Genomic DNA, 12778 nt, shown 5'->3' with positions numbered 1-12778 from the left:
AATGTGCGCTTTTACCACAGAAAATTACAAGGGTAAATCAGGCTCCATACTTAACATCAAAAAGGCTAGTCCATGTGCAGTGCCCATGTCTATAAAATATCCCCCATAACTAGTGCTCCTCACCCTGCAAACACTTGGCCAAACCCATATCACTGACATCCAATTCTTTCAAGATCCCCTCTGAGGTATCGTAGAAGACTGTCTGAGAGTGGCCCATTCTAGCATTAAAGTCCCCCAGAAGGATAACATCCCCATCTCTAGAGAACTCCCATATGTCCTCATCTAAAATCATATAAGGTGACTGTCCCTTGGGGGATGCATAGTGAGACGTGCCTTGTGGAAAATAGCATATTGCAATGTAGAGTGGCCTCCTAGTTTTTGCTCTCACCTTGATCCACATATACGTGGCATGCTCATCTCTACGGACAATACAAATGAGGGACCGCAACTCCTCCATGAATAAGACTGCCACACCTCCTGACCCATGTACTCTATACTCTGATCTCACTTACTGTCTACAAGTAGTCTCCCAACAATACCCCGACACTCTAGGTAATGTGCCACCATGAGTTTGGTGAATCTTTGAGTAGAAAAAAATATCTCTACCTCCAAAGCTATCTTCAAAGGTGCCCACATCTAGCTTCAATGACCCATTGCAATTCCATGCTACTAGTTTTAGGCTTGTTGTCCCATAGGTCTTGCACCGTCATGTGGTGCTTTTTTTTTTTCCAGAATCACTACTCTCCCTCCTCTGTAAGATGTAAATTTTATTTTCTCTCTGGCTGCCTTGATCTCCGGAACCTTCTCTTGCATGTGCGCTATGTGTGCTAGGGTGAGATCATTCCCCAATAAAATCTCGGCTTTCTTGAGTGATGGTCTTTCTTCAAAAACTCCTTCCTAGCCTCCCAAGTAGGAAAGCATATAATGAGTGCTCTTTTATTTGGAGATACCTGTCCCATCCTTCCCTTTCTTTCCCACTCTCTAGGCCCCTGTGTGAGTAGGCTTGGGGATGTTCATTCGTTTCAGAAGTTCGTTCACTTCTTCTTCCACATTGTTAGTGTCCTTGAGGATATTGACACGTGCATGACTCGAGCTCTTGTCTTCCTTTTTTGCTCCTCCTCCAAGGTCAAGTTAATGATGGTGGATGGGGGTGTGGTAGAAGACATTCCACCTTTTCCTTTCTTTGTAGTCTCAATCCACTTCTTTGCTTCGTTCGCCTTCTTCTTCATTTGGAAGAGCCCGTGTTTTTTGTTGCTCCTCAAGAGTTTTTACATGCTCTTTGATATTGTTCAATACCTCGATCACTGTGGGCTAGTCAACTTTATCTTTTTCTAATTTACTTTTGCACTCTGCAAACTCTCTCTTGAGTCCTTCAATGAGGGCATTCTTTTCATTCATACACTTCTCCATCTCTAATTTCCAAAACGCAAAGGTTGTGATTGTTGCATCCAATTCCTTTCTCCAAAGGACCTATGCTACCTCTATTTCTACCCTCATCCTACTATGCATTTGTGCTGTCAATTTTTTATACAAATAATCTTTGCATGCCTCCTTGGCTTTGACAAGTTCTTTCCCATGTTTGCTCTCATGAGATTGAGTTCAACCCAAATCATCATTTGAACCTTTACATACATAGTTTCATCCTTGATCTTGCTGAGGCCTACTCTCATACAGCTTGGTGACATCACACTATCATGCATCTTCTACCGAAAGGTGGCCATCACCTTGGGTGGAGTTTGATAGACATCTCCCTACTCATTTGTAGGTAGCTCCATCTTAGCACACTGCACTAGAGATAGGTGTTTTGTCACATGGCGCACATCCGTGCGTTTATGAACCTTTGGTCGGCTTGCATGCACCATAGAGCATAGTAGAGGGAGAGAAGGCGCAAGGTCTAACACACACACACACACACACACACACACACACACACACACACACACACACACACACACAGAGAGAGAGAGAGAGAGAGAGAGAGAGAGAGAGAGAGAGAGAGAGAGAGAGAGAGAGAGAGAGAGAGAGAGAGAGAGAGAGAGAGAGATTTCTTTGTTGCAATGCCCATCCCTCCTTGAAGCTCAACTGCTTGCAGTCATCCACCTCGCTACCTTCTACAAGTGTGCAAAGCCTTTAACTTCTTTCCTTATTGGTTTTCTACCATAGCTAGGAACTTTTTGAAGACACTGAAAACTTTGTCTTTCCTCTTCAAGAGGTAGACCCACACCTTTCAAGTAGAGTCATCTATAAAAGTCAAGAATTATGATGCCTCCCCTAGAGATGCAGCATAGACCCGCATAGATTGCTATGAACCAAATCTAGAGGAGTTCCCAACTTTTGATTTAATGGTAAAGTGGTAAGCCTAGTATGTTTCCCGTCTATGCAATGCTCACATAGACTAAAATTAGAATACTTTAACACAAAAGATATAGCCAAAATGCTGTAATTGCTGACATTGTTGCCCTCTTTCATATTCAAACGTGTGAGCTTTTTCATGAGAAAAACTTTGTTCGAGGAACTCTTGCCCCCCTCTTGCAATTTCAAGATAAGCATAATGACTTCCATAGATCCTTTGCAATAGTCTTGTCCATAATCGCAAAGAAAATGGACTTACCAAGGTGCAGCCAAACGGTCACCATAGCACGAACATTGAGCTCCCTTCATTGATCATCAATGTAAACATCCTCTTTACGCTCTTTCAATGGCATTGCAAGGCCCTAACTAGCCAAGACATGAAACAAAATGCTCCTTCCATATCATGAAGTTTGTGCCATCAAACTTCTTGGTGTAATACTCTTCTTTCTTAGACTTTCCACCCATGACTGACAAGAGCAAATGCAAGACACCGAGACTAGAAATATATGGCAAAATTTATGCGGAGATTTTCCACTCCTTTGCACAAAGATCAAAATATCAAACCATAAAAGGGTGCTAACAAGGAATAGAATTGCATATACTACTAAAAAACAATTAGCAAAAGACTCCCAACTTGGCATCAAAGCACCTATACTCATCTATACATGTCCTATGGCGAGGAATGGGGATCTTGAGAAACCTAATCCACCTCAAACTGGGTAACTTGGCCTCCTGTGCTTGGCTTAAAAAAACCTCACATACGACCCTCACAAAAGGCCATGCAGACACAACTAGCCACAGTTTGAGAGAGAGAGAGAGAGAGAGAGAGAGAGAGAGAGAGAGAGAGAGAGAGAGAGAGAGAGAGAGAGAGAGAGAGAGAGAGAGAGAGAGATTTCTAATCAGACAATACCCTTAAGTATTTTTAAATGATAGGGTTAGTTAACTTTGGCTATAGTCCATGACCATGCGAGCACCAGACACATGAGGGACATAAGGGATATACCTATCAAGTACCTAATGATAGGTACATAAGTCTCCCTGAGATGTACAATCGAAGACCAATACATCACTTGCTCATTCATAATTATTAGAAATAACATTGTACAATATGTAAACTTGTGCCATACAATGGTTAAGCACTTAATTATGAATTACAATGGTGCTTAAGTCAACCATGCACTCACGCAACCCACCCCAATGTTTGACTATCTGCTTCCTTTTATCCTTACCTGTAATACCCGTTGTACTTCTTGAATATTGCTTCTTGATTCCAACTATTTGTGACTATTGGTTGCCATTTTTGGATTCTCACCTTTAACATTCTTCTCCCTTTTTTTGAATTAGCTCCTCAAAAGCCCATGAATTATCTGGTGGTTGATCTCAATTATTGTCAAAATTTGGTATGAGATCCATCTCTTCTATTATGGGATTCAACTCTCCACATTTAGCCATGTCCTAATTTTCCTAGTGTGTGGCTATGACCCGCATTTCTCATGGTCAGGTTGAAGGTCCTCTTTTACTTGCTTGTCATTTGGTTCTCCTCTTTTAGTTTCTCTCCTTTTTAGAAGATCTATGGTTTGAGAACCGTGCCAAATGAATCTGCCTATTTCTAAGGCCCTTATCCTTTCAAATAAGTGAGCCTTGGGCACTTGCATCTCCCTCCTTCCGTGTATTCTATCTCTACCAAATCAAATCTTATCCTTGCTCTTGCTACCAAAGTGCACCAGTAAGCTATTGCCAACCTAGTTACAAAGGCTGGACAATTGGTTTCCACCTTGCTTTCAATAGCCTCTCTGCCAACCACTACACATCTAGGTCCATAATGGTTGTTTCCTTCTTCTCTAGCGACATCTTCTGTGCTAAAACATGATGCTGTAACACAATATTGGATAGCTTGACCAACTTGTTTTGATGTTGGGCTCATTCTACAAAGATATCTTTGAATGTATCCCCCTATGGGATTTCTTGAAGTATCTACTTTATGAACTTGTGGCTTTCTTCCATTTGCTTGCCCCATTCACAATAAACTTCTCCACTAGCACCACATACTCTTCAACATCTGTTGGCTTCATCATCCTTGGGTATAGCACTGGAAAGAATCTAGGTTGGGCTTTAGCTGATGGTGCTATGACATACAACAATGTGGGATTACCTCAAAGTTTTTCTACACCACTCTCCATGAAGTGTACCTCCTCCTTGACCAATTGGGTATTAGTGCTTTAGTAACTTGATGACTTTGACCATGCACTCCTCCTACACACTTGCATCATTCTTATCTGGTGAAATCTCCAAGCTTTGTATTTCTTGTTCTAAGCTTGCTATCTTTAGCTGAGGTTGCCATTTGATTTCCTTGATAGCTTGCTTACAATCTTCCATACATGCATAATTGGGCTTATCCCCCATTAGTAATTGAAGGTCTATTGTGAGGCTCTCTAGATTAAAGGTGGTCCACTTAGATCGTGGTCCCATTTTCTTTGTCAGAATTACCTTGGGTAGATTCTTTAGTACTTGATTACATGAGGGATGTGTGTGTGTGTGTGTGTGTGTGTGTGTGTGTTGGGGGGGGGGGATATAATTGGCATTTTCTCTTATCATGGGGACATCACCCTGGCCACTTCTTAAAGAAACTTCCGACCATGTGTTTATAAGCTACTAGTTTCTCCTCATATTTTATCCCTTCATTGGTTAGTTTACTAAAAGTGACATCCCTTTTGAATTGCTTTAGCTTGTGTTGCTCTGTTAGCTTGCTGATTGATTTGACAATGCAAGGTTTCTTATCATACCAGGTATCAACTTGATTCCTCTTTATCTACACTTTAGTTGTCCCATTTTGGTTTCTCTCATTTTTTCCAAAGTGTATTCTTATGTTTTTTCCTTCTCTAGTTTCTCCTTTGACTCAGATTACCCGTTATTTTACCACTTGTTTATTTTTTTAGAGATACACCTCCCCGAGGGTCTATGAAAAAAATATACAATTTATAATTTTATACTATGTTAATATATGAGAAAGTTGTGGAAGCATTTGCATAAGGGATGAGTTCTCAACACCCAACCTAGCATGGAGTTTAAACCATGAGCTTGGTTGCATCTAATGGCACCTAGCGACTAGCGCTACCTCTCAATGGGTGATATGAATGAAAGAGTACTCAAGAAAATAACAAGATGGAGGGTGGATATATGTGTACACCACATTGTGGGAAGAGAGAGAGAGAGAGAGAGAGAGAGAGAGAGAGAGAGAGAGAGAGAGAGAGAGAGAGAGAGAGAGAGAGAGTGGAGGGTGAAATAGAGTATGCAGACATACGAGAATGACATAAGAGAATCTTTAAATGTCTTATCTAAATGAAACTATACAACCATAAATTAATGCAATAATAAAATTTTGGTATACCATAACATAAAATATATAAATGACTAGCAGAGTATTGAACCCTGTGTGCAGAGATTAACCGGTCCGCCTATCCACTTTCTCTCTACTATGGACATATAGAATTTCACTTTGCAAGGAGTGAGCTAGAACACCTCCAACTTATCTAAGTCAGACATAAGCTGAGGTTGCTTCACCTCCCTCCATGAACCCGAGCTTTGAAAGGATCCCCTAGCAGGTGGTAGGATATCAACACCAACCATACTAGTTTAGGTGCCACACCTCTTTGATACCCAACATTGGGTGTTTAGGCCAAGCCGAGGTAAGATCCCTGATGCATTAGCTACGTAGGTCATTCAACCCCCGACACACTAACCGTATAGATGAGCGTAACAAAAAAAGAAGTTCTAGGCAACACCCCAATCTTGCAAAGCCCTAGGTCATCGATCCTTTCATCTAAGGCTAAGCAATGTAGGTGATCCTAATTTTGTAGCCATGCTGCCATGAGAAACATAACACATGAATCCAACCACAATAGAATTTTTTATATGCACAAACAATCTTTTCCAAGCAATCAAACTGTAGAGGGTCTCTACACTTACACATCCACTATCAAACCACTTCATGATCCAATCCAAAACCATAAACCATAATCCAATCTCATCACCTGGGTGGAATGCTCACATGGGTAAGCACTCCACCCACAACTCAGGGTGATGCACATGCAATCCTGCAAAATCTCATCACATGGGTGGAGTGCTCACATGGGTGAGCACTCCACCCAACTCAGGGTGATGCACATGCAATCCTGCAAAATCACTTTAGCACATAATATGGCTGCAAAAATTTTGACAACAAAAATTCCTAAGAGCCACACCGACTTTCACAATCAAAATCATAACCATAATCCATGAGAGATCTTAGCCCTTGAACATAAACCATATTCCTTACTGAACCGACTCCCACACTTTGAGTTTAACATATCCATTGCAATCAAACTGAGCCCGCATACATGGCCCTTACTTATTATGCATAAAAGAAGTATGACCAATGACTAAACATGACTTCAAAATCCCATTTTGACAATGTTTAACCATGCAAAGTGATGCATTATGACTACACCTTACCCCCTAGCACATAGAGCTAGTTTTGACATAGAAGGGTGGAAAGCACTATACCCATGTACATAATGCATCCATATCCATCCATGAGGTTTTATACATCATATGACATCATTCCATCAATTGAACCATGATGCAAAAAAGCCCCACCACTTTGGTCAACCATATGCCATAACATCACATACATGCAAAAAACAACTTTTTTGCTATTTTGGAGTGCATGCATAACATGAAATTGAAAGTATTAGACCTAAAAACAATGTATCAAGATTAGCCCCATAATATAGAATAACACCTTGTCACATCACGTTGCGCATATGAGACTTATGAAAACAACCGTGACACGAAAAGAAAGCCACCTTATTCATATTTGTCCGATAGTTCGGGTTGGTTAACCATATACTTCTACATATGTTTATGGACATCAAATACTTGAAATCAAATCACCAAAACAATTCATAAAACATATATGAACCAATCATCAAACTCACGATGCTATATGTACTCTCCTTAAGTAGCACCCCTACATGCGTAGGTAACTCCATACAAGGAACGATTAATAACTCACACTCACAAAGTGATATCAAAGATGTAAATATATTTATCAACAATTTTAATCAAGTTTTTGATTTGGTTAAATGTTTTTGTTCATTCGATGAATTTATATGGTGGTTCTCCAAGTAGCCTCAACCAAGTACAATAGGCAGCAAGTTGTATTTTGACCATAACACTTTAGGCAGCAAGTTGTATTTTGACCATAACACTTTACTCGTGCAAAATTTTCACGTGATACAGAGAGAGAATTTTCTAAATGATTATTTTAATCTCTAGTTCAAGGGGTTTGACTTGATTCATAGGACTTTGGGAGATACGATCAAAACAGTGTACCTATCGCCTACATGACATGTAATGAAAAACACTTTTTATGCACATACACGACCATAAACACACCGTCTGCATAAATCAGCATGTTAAAAATGATGAAACAAGCATTGAAAATCCTTGTACACATCGGAAAAGTCCATACATATCCTTGTATATAAAAAAACAACTACCGAGAGGGTAGTTACTTAGAAAACAAAGTAGAGAGAGAAAGAGATGATGGCTATGGACTTTAGAGCTTCTTACTGTGCTTTAGAAGTGATTACGGTTGTTGAAAGGCTTCTTGATTAGCTACAAGAGAGCGGTGATAAGAGCTACGTAGAAGTTTTTGCCACGACGTTGTTGAATAGCGAGCACACCGTGAAAAGAGAAGAGAAGATAGTAAGCAAGTGTAGAGAGAGTGTTCTTTTTCTTCTTCTCGTGAAAAAGAAAGACGATCTTATGGAGATGGTGATGGAGAGCTTGCACCACTCCGTATGATATGTACGTATAGCCTTGCGATAGTAGACACAACTGTCGCTCTTGAAAATTGAGTAATGCAGGCCAATTTATGGGCACACTGGGTGAGACCGGAGTGTGCCCCAAGGCAAGTGACTAGTGCTCCATCTTTGGCCTCGAATAAAGTCCTGTTTTTTGGGAACATTTGCTAAAAACAAGGATTTGCTTTTGATAGTCAACACCCCCTATTTTCCATCAATTTTTACAACAAAAGTTGATTAATTAGAGGCAACTAATGTGACTGTTGGAAAGGGGGAAATGGGAAAACCACCGGCACACTTTGTGAATGCCTCTCTATAGCTTAGTGACTCCACAACACCCCTATCCCATAGCAAACACACATCTAGACTCCCGAACTGCAAACAATCAATGTCCAAGCCCGTTCTCGACCACCCCAAACTACACACAACCAATCCCCAAGCGTGTCAACATAGTTTCACCCTTAGACTCTGCAGAGCACCGACAATCACAAAGATGGCCTATAAATTCATGTCCTCATGGTGTACCCCATTTACATAGAGAGCATACATATACTCGACAACACACAGATGCCCGCTACAATATGACAAAAGAGCGACGGAAAGAGAGGTGGGAAATAACAAAACATATCTCTAAGATCATGTCTACTTTGATTCGAATGCCAACACTGATATACAATGCTTTATATTCCTTTCTGTGTGAGCTCAAATGGATGCCTTCCTCTTTGATTCTCATGGCCCAGCCTGCAAATGCACATAGAAAACCTCTTCTCGTGCTCTCCTCGTCTCTCTCTTGCTCCTGATCTCTCTTGCAGCGCTCCTTTCATGCCACCAACCAGCCCTGATTTTCACCACCAAAAAGCATGTGGGTTCCATCCTCATAACTGGCGGCCCTTCATTACCTACTCAAGTCACTCAATAATGATCGACAGGACTTCTTCTTCACCTGCAGCTTATGGCAGCCCTCTGTAGCGCCATCTCTCTCCTCCATACCGTTGGCGATCCCATATACCTGCTGCTTGCAGTTTCTTCTCCTGTCCTACATGCTCAACACCAGCTCAGGGCCCTGGCTGTAATTAATAGCCCGCAGCCCTTAGACTGATCCTCATGGCCTTGCTTTCACTCATGGCTAGCTCATTGACAGCTTTGCACCCAGCGCTAGCAAACGGCTCCTTTTTTTGTGATCTTGGCTTTTGTCCTCTTGCATATAGCCCTCTGCAAATGATCAACTCCACCCTCTTCTGTTGTACATGTGGCCATGCTCACAACCGGCCTCCCCTTGCTCCTCTCTAATCACTTCCTTCCCGTTGCGGCCTTGCACCCCTAGCCACCTTTCCCTGCGTGTTCTGGTGGTGGCCGCTTCACAGGCAACGCTCCTCTCCCTTCCTCACGCCTTGGCGGCCCTGGTATGGTGGCTCCTCCTGCATTCACTGATCCTTGCTTGCAACAGGCTGCCCTCCCATGCGGCTCGGCCCCCTTGAGTGGCGCCACCTTTGACCCCTTCCTCTCTCCTCTGCAAACGACTCCTGATGCAGCCGCCCTCCTATCTGTAGCCGGCCACCCCCCTTTGGCCCCCGACCATGCAATGGTCTCTTCTACCCTGCGCTCTCACGAGCTGCCTTTTTTTCTGATGGCTCCTCCTCTTCCAGATGGCGTCTCACTTGCTCATGCATCTTGCAACTCGCCCACCTGGCGCCTCTTTCCATTTGCTACTCATGAGCTGTGGGCGACTCCTCCCATTCATCCCATTCCTTTTTTTTTAGCCTTTTTGCTAACTTAAGCTTTTGGTTTTTGAGAAACAAAAAAACTCCAACTTGGGCTCGTTTCTCACGTTCCAATATAACTTCAGCTGTCGACATTTAGAAACTCCCCTGCCCTTGATTGTGTTCGATTGTCGATGCCCAAGATTCGGCACCCCCCGATCCCTTTCTCCCCATGCCTTCGACCGCAAGCCTCCATCACACCATAACACACTTCATTGAAGTCTTCATAGTCTCGATAGGTAGATGGTTGCACAAATGAACCATAGCCAATGTCGCATACCATACCGGAAAGAGCACCAACCTTACAAGCGTCGGAAACCTTGCACTGAGTAGAGCTAAAAATCCATGAATGGCCGACCAAATGCCACATTTGACATACACTTCCCTATAGTGCCGGCCATACCTTGCATCAAACAGCTGCACAAGTACTGCGTCATCTACCTGCTAACTTTAACACAGGTGCCGATGGCTTCTCCTTGGGTCGACATTTTCTTGGTGTACCATCATTCTCCACCCCCTCGTTGAGCATTTATGCTCAACTGTAGCATTATATAGGTAAAATAGTACTGCATAGAGAGAATGATATAAAATAGATATATAGTGGCTATATAGATAGGATAGAGATAGATAGAAAAGCATCTGCTATTGCATCACCCTCCAAGGTCAAATGGAAAGCTCGAAGCTTCCCCAAGCATGATGTATAGTCCACCTGGATCAAACGTAAAGCATTGACTGTGGCCATCCACCTGTAAAGCATGTACATTGAAGCCCCTCTTTGCACTTGTAGGCCAATAGACATGCCACCCTTCCAGCTCTCCATAGCATGGATCTTCGTCACCCTGCATCCATAATCCTTCGTGCCAACCATAAACATGCTTTTGACCACTTGAAGCATTGGTACCACAAGCAGCTATCATGTCACCTGTTAGAGAACCCTCCATAGTATAGTCTTCTTCAAAAGAGCCTCGCCACTGATACAAAAATACCTGTAAAGCAACCTCCAAATAACACATGTATCCATAGCATCACATAACATAGCAAGAACATGCCATTTGCCTCCATCTGCTGCATAGCCAAGCAAACCTGATCCCTTTGCAAACCTGTATCCAAACCCTCTGTAAACAGTGCCAAGGCCACCTTTTCATACTCAAGAACATGACTTGCTAGAGCTTCAACCTGCTCAAATACCTCAGCACCTGCAAGGTTTGCGGAACCTTCCTCTTTGCATGGAGCCTCGCTCTCATAGGCTGCACCTGTATTAGTTTTCATAGAGTCATCTGTTGGAGCTAACTCTCCATGGCCACACACAAACTTTGAAACTTCAAAGTACACCTCTACATGCTCACCAAGGCAAGGTTGCCCCACCCCCTGCATAGACAAATCACTTTGACATACCTCTGTTTCTGCTTCCCACTCCTGCAAGTCATCCTCATAAACCTGCTCTTCAATCAAACTGGATGCATAATCAAACCATACCTCGTCCTCCAATAGGGACTCACTATCACACGACATTTGATAGTGCTGCTCGACTAGCAGATTCACACAAGGTGAAACACTATACTTCTCTTTGACCTTTAGTTGGCTGGCAGGCAACTCACATACATTGTTCATCACTTCATCCACATAAAAAACATCATAAGTCGCATACCTAGAAGACAGGGATTCTGTCTCCCATGTAGCATTTGTATCCAAACTGCTGCTGGAGCTTTGAGAAATGTTGGACTCATCTTCTGATCTTGCTGATTCTTGCACCACTGCTACCTTCCTTGTTGCTGGCTCTAGAACCAACACTTCTTCTTTAAGATCTTCTATCACCTCGTCCTCTTGAGCAAGCAAGCTAGGTGGCGCTTTGAAGATGCCTCTTTGCACCTTTTGAGCCCTGGTTGGAACTTCTTCTACCTTTTCTAGCCTGGCATCAGCTCGGCCCCCTTGAGTGGCGCCACCTCTGGCAAACCCTTCCTCTCTCCTTTGCAACCGACTGGCGATAGCCCTGATGCAGCCGCCCTCCTATCTGTAGCCGGCCACCCCCCTTTGCCCCCTGACCATGCAATGGTCTCCTCTACCCTGCGCTCTCACGAGCTGCCTTTTTTTATGATGGCGCCTCCTCTTCCAAATGGCGTCTCACTTGCTCATGCATCTTGCAACTCGCCCACCTGGCGCCTCTTTCCATCTGTTGCTCACGAGCTGTGGGCAACTCCTCCCATGCATCCCATTCCTTTTTTTAAAATCCTTTTTGCTAACTTAAGCTTTTGGTTTTTGAGAAACAAAAAAACTCCAGCTTGGGCTTGTTTCCCACGTTCCAATATAACTTCAGCCGTCGACATTTAGAAACTCCCCTGCCCTTGATTGTGTTTGATTGTCAATGCCCAAGATTTGGCACCCCCCGATTCCTTTCTCCCCATGCCTTTGACCGCAAGCCTCCATCGCACCATAACACACTTCATCGAAATTGTCATAGTGTGGATAGGTAGATGGTCGCAAAAATGAACCATAGCCAATGTCGCATACCATACCGGAAAGAGCCTTACAAGCGTCGACAACCTTGCACTAAGTAGAGCTAAAAATCCATGAATGGCCGACCAAATGCCACATTTGACATACACTTCCCGACAGTGCCGGCCATACCTTACATCAAACAACTGCACAAGTACTGCGTCATCTACCTGCTAGCTTTAACACAGGTGCCGATGGCTTCTCCTTGGGTCGACATTTTCTTGGTGTACCACCGTGACTAAACTATGCTGCACTGAGATGCCCCGATATAATTATGACTCTCCCATACTATCCCAATGTATTTATGGTACCAATGTTTATACAAAT

General features: G+C 42.9%; 1 protein-coding gene and 1 pseudogene across 1 annotated transcript; one reads left to right on the top strand and one right to left on the bottom strand.

Moving 5' to 3' along the window:
• The first annotated feature begins 7813 nt into the window (after positions 1–7813).
• Positions 7814–9463, top strand: LOC147458338 (uncharacterized). Its single transcript, XM_086511812.1, has one exon. The coding sequence runs from the start codon at positions 8504–8506 to the stop codon at positions 8996–8998; it is 495 nt and encodes a 164-aa protein (XP_086367938.1). The 5' UTR covers positions 7814–8503; the 3' UTR covers positions 8999–9463.
• Positions 9464–10608: 1145 nt separating this feature from the next.
• On the bottom strand, positions 10609–11470 carry LOC147458337 (uncharacterized; annotated as a pseudogene).
• Between the last annotated feature and the right edge of the window lie 1308 nt (positions 11471–12778).

This window comes from Adiantum capillus-veneris, chromosome 5, assembly GCF_014529385.1.
Source record: "Adiantum capillus-veneris isolate H3 chromosome 5, ASM1452938v2, whole genome shotgun sequence".
Lineage (NCBI taxonomy): Eukaryota > Viridiplantae > Streptophyta > Polypodiopsida > Polypodiales > Pteridaceae > Adiantum > Adiantum capillus-veneris.
Note: the sequence above shows the minus strand (reverse complement) of the source record. Positions and strands in the feature narration are given on the sequence as shown.

Excerpts from the sequence above, each read along its gene's own strand:
- LOC147458338 (XM_086511812.1), top strand. The coding sequence starts at position 8,504 with ATGCCTCTCTATAGCTTAGTGACTCCACAACACCCCTATCCCATAGCA.